Source organism: Physeter macrocephalus, chromosome 16, assembly GCF_002837175.3.
Source record: "Physeter macrocephalus isolate SW-GA chromosome 16, ASM283717v5, whole genome shotgun sequence".
NCBI classification, from domain to species: Eukaryota; Metazoa; Chordata; class Mammalia; order Artiodactyla; family Physeteridae; genus Physeter; species Physeter macrocephalus.
The window spans coordinates 27,078,577-27,090,808 of record NC_041229.1 but is presented as its reverse complement, the minus strand read 5'-3'; the positions used below and the strand labels follow the sequence as shown (position 1 = coordinate 27,090,808).

General features: G+C 35.9%; 1 protein-coding gene across 2 annotated transcripts in view; it reads left to right on the top strand.

Moving 5' to 3' along the window:
- Positions 1-12,232, top strand: part of GRIA4 (glutamate ionotropic receptor AMPA type subunit 4) — a 529,194-nt gene that overhangs the window by 170,626 nt on the left and 346,336 nt on the right. For both annotated transcript variants that reach the window (XM_024115308.1, XM_024115307.1), the window contains exon 3: positions 9,370-9,609. In XM_024115308.1, coding sequence (XP_023971076.1) covers positions 9,370-9,609 — 240 coding nt within the window. The remainder of the gene's footprint in view (positions 1-9,369; positions 9,610-12,232) is intronic.

Genomic DNA, 12,232 nt, shown 5'->3' with positions numbered 1-12,232 from the left:
TCCCCATTCTTTGTCTCTGTTTATTTTTTTTTCTTTTGCCTACCCAGGTACGTGGGGGGTTTCTTGCCTTTTCTGAAGTCTGAGGTCTTCTGCCAGCGTTCGGTGGGTGTTCTATAGGAGAAGTTCCACGTGTAGCTGTATTTGTGATGTATCTGTGAGGAGGAAGGTGATCTCCGCGTCTTACTCTTCCGCCATCTTGCCTGCTAATCTGCAACTCTTCCAAAACAATCTTGAGAAAGAAAACCAAAGCTGGAGAAACCACACTTCTTGATTTCAAACTACATTACAAAGTATTGTAATTAAAACAGTATGATACTGGCATAAAAACAGACACATACAACAATGAAACAGAATCAAGAGCCCAGAAATAAACCTATATACTTAGGGTCAACTAATATTTGTCAAAGGAGCCAGGAATACTCAATGAAGAAAAATAGTCTCAATAAATGGTTTTGGAAAAACTGAATACTCACATGCAAAAGAATGAAATTGGACCCCAATCTTATGCCACTCACAAAAATTAATTCAAAATGGATAAAAGACTTAAACTGGTCATAGCAATGATTTTTTTGGATATGGAACAAAAAGCACAGGCAACGAATGCAAAAATAAACACCAAACTAAAAAGTTTCTGCACAATAAAAGAAACAATAAACAATATGAGAAGACAGCCTACATAATGGGAGAAAATATTTGCACATAATATATCTGATAAGGAGTTAATATTCAAAATATATAAGGAACTCATACAATTTAATAACAATAATAACAATCTGATTTAAAAATGAGTAAAAGACCTGAATTGACATTTCTTCAAAGAAGACCAACAGATACATGAAAAGATGCTCAACATCAGAGAAATCAATCAATCTGGGAAATGCAAATCAAAAGGACAATGAGATATCACTTCACACCTGTTAGAATGGCTATTATCAAAAAGACAAGTGATAACAAGTGTGCAAGGATGTGGAGAAAAGGGAAACTTCATAAACTGTGGGGGGAGGGGTATATAAATTGGTATAGCCACTATGAAAAACAGCATAGAAGTTCCTCAAAAAAATTTAAAAATGGGACTACCATATGATCCAGCAATGCCACTTTTGGTATATATCCAAAGGAAGTGAAATCACCACCTCATAGAGATATCTGTATACCCATGTACATTTCAGCATCATTATACATCATTATTATATATTAATATACAGTAGCCAATGCATGGAAACAAGCTAAGTGTTCACTGATGGATGAATGAATAAAGAAAAGATATAAATAAAATATATATTTTATATAAAATTTTATGAATTTTATGAATTTTTATGAAGTACAATATTTTTCAGCACCAAACTGAAAGTCAGTATCTTAGATTTGAGTTCTAAAGCTCTTCAAAATTTTTTCAGTAAAGTAAAATAAAAATTAATTGAGCCAGATGATCTACTACATAAAGATTGAGAGTGGGTCCTCAACTTGCATGAAAATCAAAGGAACAGGAAAATATGAAATAAGAAAAGCATTGAGTAACTCCAGGTTATATGCCAAATGTATAGCACTTACATAAATATCTCCAAACTTTGGTGGAACATTCATGAGGTTAAGGTCCAATCCAGCAACTTGATTTATTTGGTAACTTAAATCATAGAACTGAATTGAGCTTAAGCCTAAAATATTCATATGTTAAATTATGATGTTTCTCATAAGATGCAGGAAAAGTATAGCCAGTCACACTGTCAGAACAAGCTTTCCAGGTTGGTCAATCTACTCAGGTAATCAAATTCTAGTTTCTGGTGAGCATAGAATTAGAATTGGATGTTCTTTCTTGATAGTATTTCTTTATTAAATATTCATGAAAATAACTGGCATTTGTTATAAGAATCTGAATAATTGGTTGTGGATCAATTGTGGTATTTTACCCTCTAATCATTTTACTCTCTTATTAAATAATAAAAATACTTAACTTTATACATGGATATAGAAAATCTGTGTTCATAAAATCTGGCACTTACTAATTGCCTCGTATATCCTCATAGGATGGCAGTTTTAGATACATTATCACATATAATCCTTGGCATATTACATATTCATAGTTGAGACAAGTAATTTTAAGGAATTCAGCCAAGGTTACCTGGCTAATAAGCAAAATCACCACGATTTGAACTTACTTGCAAAGTTTGCTGTCTTTCCCCTATATCTTTTTTTTTTAACATCTTTATTGAAGTATAATTGCTTTACAATGGTGTGTTAGATTCTGCTGTATAACAAAGTGACTCAGCTATACATATACATATATCCCCATATCTCCTCCCTCTTACGTCTCCCTCCCATCCTCCCTATCGCACCCCTCTAGGTGGTCACAAAGCACTGAGCTGATCTCCCTGTGTTACACGGCTGTTTCCCACTACCTATCTATTTTAGTTGTGAGAGTGCATATATGTCTATGCCACTCTCTCACTTCGTCCCAGCTTGTCCTTCCCCCTCCCCATGTGCTCAAGTCCTTCTCTATGTCTAAAACTTTATTCCTGTCCTACCCCTAGGTTCTTCAGAAACTTTGTGGTTTTTGTTTTTTGGATTCCATATATATGTGTTAGCATACGGTATTTGTTTTTCTCTTTCTGACTTAACTTCACTCTATATGACACTCTCTAGGTCCATCCACCTCACTACAAATAACTCAATTTCGTTTCTTTTTATGGCTGAGTAATATTCCATTGTATATATGTGCCACATCTTCTTTATCCACTCATCAGTCGATGGACACTTAGGTTGCTTCCCTCTCCTGGCCATCGTAAATAGTGCCTCAATGAATCTCCACACCCTCTCCAGCATTTACTGTTGGTAGATTTTTTGATGATGGCCTTTCTGACTGGCGGGAGGTGATACCTCATCGTAGTTTTGATTTGCATTTCTCTAATGATTAGGGATGTTGAGCATCCTTTCATTTGTTTGTTGGCAATCTGTATATCTTCTTCGGAGAAATTGTATATTTTGGAGATTAATCCTTTGTCAGTTGCTTCATTTGCAAATATTTTCTCTCATTCTGAGGGTTGTCTTTTCATCTTGTTTATGTTTTCCTTCACTGTGCAAAAGCTTTTAAGTTTCATTAGGTCCCATTTGTTTATTTTTGGTTTTATTTCCATTTGTGTAGGAGGTGGGTCAAAAAGGATCTTGCTGTGATTTATGTCATAGAGTGTTCTGCCTATGTTTTCCTATAAGAGTTTGATAGTGTCTGGCCTTAAAATTAGGTCTTTAATCCATTTTGAGTTTATTTTTGTGTATGGTGTTAGGGAGTGTTCTAATTTCATTCTTTTATATGTAGCTGTCCAGTTTTCCAAACACCACTTATTGAAGAGGCTGTCTTTTCTCCATTGTATATTCTTGCCTCCTTTATCAAAGATTAGGTGACCATATGTGTGTGGGTTGATCTCTGGGCTTTCTATCCTGTTCCATTGATCTATATTTCTGTTTTTGTACCAGTAGCATACTGTCTTGATTACTGTAGCTTTGTAGTATAATCTGAAGTCAGGGAGCCTGATGCCTCCATCTCTGTTTTGCTTTCTCAAGATTGCTTTGGCTATTTGGGGTCTTTTGTGTTTCCATACAAATTGTGAAATTTTTTGTTCTGGTTCTGTGAAAAATGCCAGTGGTACTTCTATAGGGATTGCATTGAATCAGTAGATTGTTTTGGGTAGTATAGTCATTTTCACAATATTGCTTCTTCCAATCCAAGAACATGGTATATCTCTCCATCTGTTTGTATCGTCTTTAATTTCTGTCATCAGTGTCTTATAACTTTCAGCATACAGGTCTTTTGTCTCCTTAGGTAGGTTTATTCTTAGGTATTTTATTCTTTTTTTTGCAATGGTAAATGGGAGTGTCTCCTTAATTTCTATTTCACATTTTTCATCATTAGTGTGTAGGAATGCCAGATATCTCTGTGCATTAGTTTTGTATCCTGCTACATTAGCAAAATCATTGATTAGCTCTAGTAGTTTTCTGGTAGCATCTTAGGATTCTCTAAGCTTCCAAAACTATGTTGAATAATAGTGGTGAGAGTGGGCAACCTTGTATTGTTCCTGATGTTAGTGGAAATGGCTTCAGTTTTTCACCTTTGAGGATGATGTTGGCTGTGTGTTTGTCCTGGATGACCTTTATTATGTTGAGTTAAGTTTCCTCTATGCCTACTTTCTGGAGAGTTTCTATCATAAATGGGTGTTGAATTTTGTCAAATGCTTTTTCTGCATCTACTGAGATTATCATATGGTTTTTATCCTTCAATATGTTAATATGGTATATCACATTGACTGATTTGGGTATACTGAAGAATCCTTGCATTCCTGGGATAAATCCCACTTCATCATGGTGCATGATCCTTTTAATGTGCTGTTGGATTCTGTTTTCTACTATTTTGTTGAGAATTTTTGCATCTATATTCATCAATGATATTGGCCTATTGTTCTCTCTTTTTGTGGTATCTTTGTCTGGTTTTGGTATCAGGGTGGTGGTGGCCTCCTAGAATGAGTTTGGATGTGTTCCTCCCTCTGCTATATTTTGGAACAGTTTGAGAAGCATAGGTGTTAGCTCTTCTCTAAATGTTTGATAGAATTCACCTCTGAAGCCATCTGTTCCTCGGCTTTTGTTTGTTGGAAGACTTTTAATCACAGTTCAATTTCAGTTCTTATGATTGGTGTGTTCATATTTTCTATTTCTTCCTGGTTCAGTTTCGGAAGGTTGTGCTTTTCTAATATTTTGTCCACTTCTTCCAGGTGTCCATTTTTTGGCCTATCGTTGCTTGTAGTAATCTCTCATGATACTTTGTATTCCTGCAGTGTCAGTTGCTGCTTCTTTTTCATTTCTAATTCTATTGATTTGAGTCTTCTCCCTTTTTCCTTGATGAGTCTGGCTAATGGTTTATCAATTTTGTTTATCTTCTCAAAGAACCAGCTTTTAGTTTTATTGATCTTTGCTATCCTTTCCTTCATTTCTTTTTCATTTATTTCTGATCAGTTCTTTATGATTTCTTTCCTTCTGTTAACTTTGGGGTTTTTTTGTTCTTCATTCTTTAATTGCTTTAGATGTAAAATTAGGTTGTTTATTTGATATGTTTTTGTTTCTTGAGGTAGTATTGTATTGTTCTAAACTTCTCTCTTAGAACTGCTTTTGCTGCATCTCATAGGTTTTGGGTCATCGTGTTTTCATTGTCATTTGTTTCCAGGAATTTTTTTATTTCTGCTTTGATTTCTTCAGTGATGTCTTGGTTATTTAGTAGTGTATTGTTTAGCCTCCATGTGCTTGTATTTCTTACAGATATTTTCCTGCAATTAATATCTAGCCTCGTAGTTGTGGTCTGAAAAGATATTTGATATGATTTCAATTTTCTTAAATTTACCAAGGCTTGATTTATGACCCAAGATATGATCTACCCTGGAGAATGTTCCATGAGCACTTGAGAAGAAAGTATACTCTGTTGGTTTTGGATGGAATGTCCTATAAATATCAATTAAGTCTATCTTGTTTAATGTATCATTTAAAGCTTGTGTTTCCTTATTTACTTTCATTTTGGATGATCTGTCCATTGGTGAAAGTGGGGTGTTAATGTCCCCTACTATGACTCTGTTACTGTCAGTTTCCCCTTTTATGGCCATTAGCATTTGCCTTATATATTGAGGTGCTCCTATGTTGAGTGCATTAATATTTACAATTGTTATATCTTCTTCTTGGATTCATCCCCTGATCATTATGTAGTGTCCTTCTTTGTCTCTTATAACATTCTTTATTTAAAGTCTATTTTGTCTGATATGAGAATTTCTACTCCAGCTTTCTTTTGATTTCCATTTGCCTGAAATATCTTTTTCCATCCCCTCACTTTCCGTCTCTATGTTTCCCTAGGTGTGAAATGGGTCTCTCGTAGATAGCATATATACACGTCCTGTTTTTGTATCCATTCAGCCAGTCTATGTCTTTTGGTTGTGCATTTAGTCTATTTAGATTTAAAGTAATTATCAATATGTATGTTCCTATGACCATTTTCTTAATTGTTTTGGGTTTGTTATTGCAGGTTCCCTCCTTCTCTTGTGTTTCCTGCCTAGAGAAGTTACTTTGCCGTTTGTTGTAAAGCTGGTTTTGTGGTGCTGAATTCTCTTAGCTTTTGCTTTTCTGTAAAGTTTTTAATTTCTCCATCGAACCTGAATGAGATCCTTGCTGGCTAGAGTAATCTTAATTGTAGGTTTTTCCCTTTCATTACTTTAAATATGTCCTCCCTTCTGGCTTGCAGTGTTTCTTCTCAGAATTCAACTGTTAACCTTATAGGGATTCCCTTGTATGTTATTTGTTGCTTTTCCCTTGCTGCTTTTAATAATTTTTCTTTGAATTTAATTTTTGATAGTTTAATATGTGTCTTGCCATGTTTCTCAATGGATTTATCCTGTATGGTACTCTCTGTGCTTCCTGGACTTGACTGACTATTTCCTTTCCCATATTAGGGAAGTTTTCAACTATAATCTCTTCAAATATTTTCTCAGTCATTTTCTTTTTCTCTTCTTCTTTTGGGACCCCTATAATTCGAATGTTGGTGTGTTTAATGTTGTCTCAGAGGTCTCTGAGACTGTTCTCAAGTCTTTTCCTTCTTTTTTCTTTTTTCTGCTCTGTCGTGGTTATTTCCACTATTTTATCTTACAGGTCACTTATCCATTCTTCTGCCTCAGTTATTCTGCTATTAATTCCTTCTAGAGAAATTTTTATTTCATTTACTGTGTTGTTCATCATTTTTTGTTTGCTCTTTAGTTCTTCCAGGTCCTTGTTAAACATTTCTTGTATTTTCTTCCTTCTATATCGAAGATTTTGGTATAATTCGAATGTTGGTGTGTTTAATGTTGTCTCAGAGGTCTCTGAGACTGTTCTCAAGTCTTTTCCTTCTTTTTTCTTTTTTCTGCTCTGTCGTGGTTATTTCCACTATTTTATCTTACAGGTCACTTATCCATTCTTCTGCCTCAGTTATTCTGCTATTAATTCCTTCTAGAGAAATTTTTATTTCATTTACTGTGTTGTTCATCATTTTTTGTTTGCTCTTTAGTTCTTCCAGGTCCTTGTTAAACATTTCTTGTATTTTCTTCCTTCTATATCGAAGATTTTGGATCATTTTACTATCATTATTCTGAATTCTTTTTCAGGTAGACTGCCTATTTCCTCCTCATTTGTTTGGTCTGGTGGGTTTTTACCTTTCTCCTTCATCTGCTGCTTATTTCTCTGTCTTCTCATTTTGCTTAACTTACTGCATTTGGGGTCTCCTTTTCACAGGCTGCAGGTTCGTAGTTCTCATTGTTTTTTGTGTCTTCCCCCAGTGGCTAAGATTGGTTCAGTGGGTTTTGTAGGCTCCTGGTAGAGGGGACTGGTGCCTGTGTTCTAGTGGATGAGGCTGGATCTTGTCTTCTGGTCGACAGAACCTTGTCCAGTGCTGTGCTTTGGGTTATCCATTCTTCTGCCTCAGTTATTCTGCTATTAATTCCTTCTAGAGAAATTTTTATTTCATTTACTGTGTTGTTCATCATTTTTTGTTTGCTCTTTAGTTCTTCCAGGTCCTTGTTAAACATTTCTTGTATTTTCTTCCTTCTATATCGAAGATTTTGGATCATTTTACTATCATTATTCTGAATTCTTTTTCAGGTAGACTGCCTATTTCCTCCTCATTTGTTTGGTCTGGTGGGTTTTTACCTTTCTCCTTCATCTGCTGCTTATTTCTCTGTCTTCTCATTTTGCTTAACTTACTGCATTTGGGGTCTCCTTTTCACAGGCTGCAGGTTCGTAGTTCTCATTGTTTTTTGTGTCTTCCCCCAGTGGCTAAGATTGGTTCAGTGGGTTTTGTAGGCTCCTGGTAGAGGGGACTGGTGCCTGTGTTCTAGTGGATGAGGCTGGATCTTGTCTTCTGGTCGACAGAACCTTGTCCAGTGCTGTGCTTTGGGGTGTCTGTGAATTTATTATGATTTTAGGCAGCCTCTCTGCTAATGGGTGGGGTTGTGTTCCTGTCTTGCTAGTTGTTTGGCATGGGTTGTCCAGCAGTGTAGGTTGAGTGGAGTTGGGCCTTAGTGTTGATATGGAGACCGCTGGGAGTTTTTCCACCATTTGATGTTACGTGGGGCCTGGAAGTCTCTGGTAAACCAATGTTTTGAACTTGGCTTTCCCACCTAAGGGGCTCAGGCCTGACACCCGGCTGGAGCACCAAGACTCTGTCAGCCACATGGCTGCTAGTGCTCGAGGGTCTCCTGCAGATGGGGGGGGCGGTGACTGTGGCTCACTGCGGGGACAAGGACACTGGCAGCAGAAGTTCTGGGAAGTACTACTTGGCGTGAGGGGGCCTGGAAGTCTCTGGTAAACCAATGTTTTGAACTTGGCTTTCCCACCTAAGGGGCTCAGGCCTGACACCCGGCTGGAGCACCAAGACTCTGTCAGCCACATGGCTGCTAGTGCTCGAGGGTCCTCCTGCAGATGGGGGGGCGGTGACTGTGGCTCACTGCGGGGACAAGGACACTGGCAGCAGAAGTTCTGGGAAGTACTACTTGGCGTGAGCCCTCCCAGCATCTGCCATTAGCCCCACCAAAGTGCTGGGTAAGCTCCCCCTATATCTTAATGTCAATTCTATCTTAGTCTTTTTTTTATGAATGTAAACTCTGGTCCCTTAATTGGGCTTTAGTTTTTCCTAGAACATGTGTGTATCTCTTACAGCACATCATCTAAAGAAAACCAGTAGCAATTTATTTTCTGTTGTCACCCTCTTCTGTTTTAATTAAATTTCTTAGACTCTGTCTCCAGCTTCAAGAGGCACAATAAAAAAGAACAAAAGAAATACTTCCAGATTTTATTAATTTATCTTATTTAATTATGCTTCATAATTCCCTAAAACCCAGATATAGAATATAGATATAAATGTTATCAGGACAGTTAATTTTTTTCAGGAACCTATAACTGCTTTAACAAAGAAAAATCGAATTTCTTTGTTTCACAAGGAATTACTCCCACGATAAATACCTCTAGATTATCCAACACCTTAGGCTTCTTATTGTCACACTTAAAGGTCTCTAGCATAGGCTTTGTCACATTATCATGGAATGTTATATATTACTTCATTTTAGTCAAATTTTTCTTAATTCAAATTGGCTTCTTGAGAAAACCTCTTTTTATCTCATTTACTGCAGGGTTTTGAGTACAAGCTTAACATTTCACTAATTGATTATACAAATAATTGCACAGTTCACTTTTACTCTTTCCTTATATTATATTCCTGATACATCAATGACAGAAATTTTGTTTGTTTCATAAACAGTAGATGTGGAGTCAACAATTTTAGAGTGTGCTAATAGTTTACTTTTTTTTCTTTTGTTTCAGTCTGTTCCCAGTATTCTAGAGGAGTATTTGCCATTTTTGGACTCTATGATAAGAGGTCAGTACATACCTTGACCTCATTCTGCAGCGCCTTACACATCTCCCTCATCACACCAAGTTTCCCTACTGAGGGGGAGAGCCAGTTTGTGCTGCAGCTAAGGCCTTCCTTACGAGGAGCACTCTTGAGTCTGCTGGATCACTATGAATGGAACTGTTTTGTCTTCCTGTATGACACAGACAGGGGTAAGTCACAATTCCACACCTACATAAGTAAAACTCTAATTTTCTATCTGAAATGACTTTGTATCACTTGTGTGAGCAAAATATTTTGATCCCTAATGTGGCTAAAATCAGAAAATGGTCAATGTGCATTCTCAGTATTTTTACCTTGACTCTGGGGAAAAATTTTTAATTAAATAAGCTTCAAATTCACAAGGTTATTTGAGCAAACCATGCTCTTTAGTTGAAATTTAAATAGATAATTTTTTTAAAATTTCCATGATGATATTTCAGGTGCAGTCATAAAATATGTATGTCCTTTACCTCAAATGCAAATTATTTCATGATTTGGAAGATTTTTAAATAGTATCAGGTTGAGGCATAGCATTGAGTTTGAAATATAAAATGTTAAATGAGTAATTGAAGGGTCATGATAATGAGAATAAAGATTTTGTGGTAAGGCTTCTGCTTACTGACAACCTTTCACTTTATCTTTACCTCTCAGTCTGTAAAGATTAATAAGTGGTATGATCCATGTGTTGGAGAAACAAGGTGGATAACTAACACTAAATTATTGGCAATCCATACAATTCTGTACAATGTTGATATACTTTGACTTTTGGTTGGAGACATAACTTAAGGAATTCCAATTTTTGTTCAGTTCTGCTTTTCATTTAGTGACCAGAATCATAGCAACATATTATGTTTCAAAATAAACATCAGGGACTCACCTGTGGGGTTTTGTTTTCAGTTCTTTTTACTTAAAGTGTAAGATTCAGGAGCAGACAAGAAGTTATAGTAAAAGTTCAAACAGGCAACATTTCAAGAACATGCTTTAATAAAAGTCTACCTGTGAAATGAGTAAAACAATAAAAATAAAAACAATAAACAAAATAAATCATTTGAAGATATAATTATCTTCAAAATCCAAATATTCATAATCCTATATTGAGACAAAAACTCATTAAATGAATTCATATTTCTCATTTGTATTTACATATTTAATTAGATGGAAATGTAAGTCATATAAGATTTCACACCAATGATAGTCCTTTGCTTACATTGGCATTCTTGGTAAACTTACCATTTGGAAACAACCTCAGAAAATTTAATATCATCAGTGTATTTTCTTCATGGTTGTAGCATACTCTAATTCTCATTTTGAAATTTGGGATCCTATCTATATCTCATGGTATCATTTTCCAATAGCTAACAATCCAAAGCATCCTAGGGAATGTATTACAGATTAGAGAAATTATCACTCTGCTCACTTCTAACTTTTGGAGATATTCTTAAGAAAGAAGACACTGAGAATTGAATCATAATGCAAATTAAAACAGCAATGAGATACTACTACATGTCTATTAGAATGGAAAATATTTAGATCACTGACAACATCAAATGGTGGTTAGGATGTGGAGTAACAGGAACTTTCATTCATTGTTGGGGGGAATGCAAAATTGTACAGCCACTTTGTAAGACAATTTGGCGGTTTCTTACAAAACTAGATTTACTCTTACTATATGATCCAGCAATCATGCTCCTTGGTATTTTCACCCAAACCACACAGAAACCTTCACACAGATGTTTATAACAGCTTTATTCACAATAGCCGAAACTTAGAAGCAACCAAGATGTCCTTCAGTAGATGAAGGGATGATTAAACTGTGATACATTTAGACAATTCAGAACTGAAAAGAAATGAGCTATCAAGACATAAAAAGACATGGAGGAAACTTAAATGCATATAACTAAGTGAAAGAAGTCATTCTGAAAAGGATACATACTGTATGATTCCAACCATATGACATTCTGGAAAAGGACAAACTACAAGACAGTAAAAAGATCAGTGGTTTCCAGGAGTGAAGGGGAAGAAGAGATTAATAGGTGGAGCACAGAGGATTTTTAGGGCAGTGAAACAGTTCTGTGTGATATTATAATGGTGGATGCATGTCACTATACATTTTTCCAAACCCATAGAATGTATAAAACCAAGGATGAACCCTAGTGTAAACTAGGACTTTGGGTAATAATGTACCAATGTAGGTTCATCAATTATAAAATATGAGTGTCAAGTGAAAAAAAATTCCACTTCAATAAAATTGATTTTAAGTGTTTAAAAAATTGAATCATAATGTCAAGAAATATGTACTGGAATACGGATGAGACGGTTTTTCCTGTGGCTTGTTATGACAGCTCAGTTTGCCACTTTGGGCAGAAGATCCTTTTCTTATGGCATCTTGGTCTCATTGAAATACCAGTGGGACCTATCTCACTTCTTTCCTCTGCCCTTGGGCAAACCAGTCTCTGGCAAGGAGAGGATTCTAGGCATTCATGCATCAGCCTCCCCACCAAACAGGGATTAAAATTGATGCTTTGCTTTTGCACCAGTTTGTACTTTTTAGGATCCTCACTCCTGCCTAACAAGTCAGATGACCCAAATTTGGGCCACTTCCCATTACTTTTTACCATGGGACCTCTCTAGTATAAGCATACAATACTTGGTTATTTAAAGATTCTTTCTCCTGGTTAAATTTCTGCCTTCAAAGGCTTAAACTGATCATGGTACCAGCACTATTTCTTCATATAAGGCATCCTGTAACTTTTAACCTACCTATTAACTTGCTGCACAAAAAGCCTACTTTTT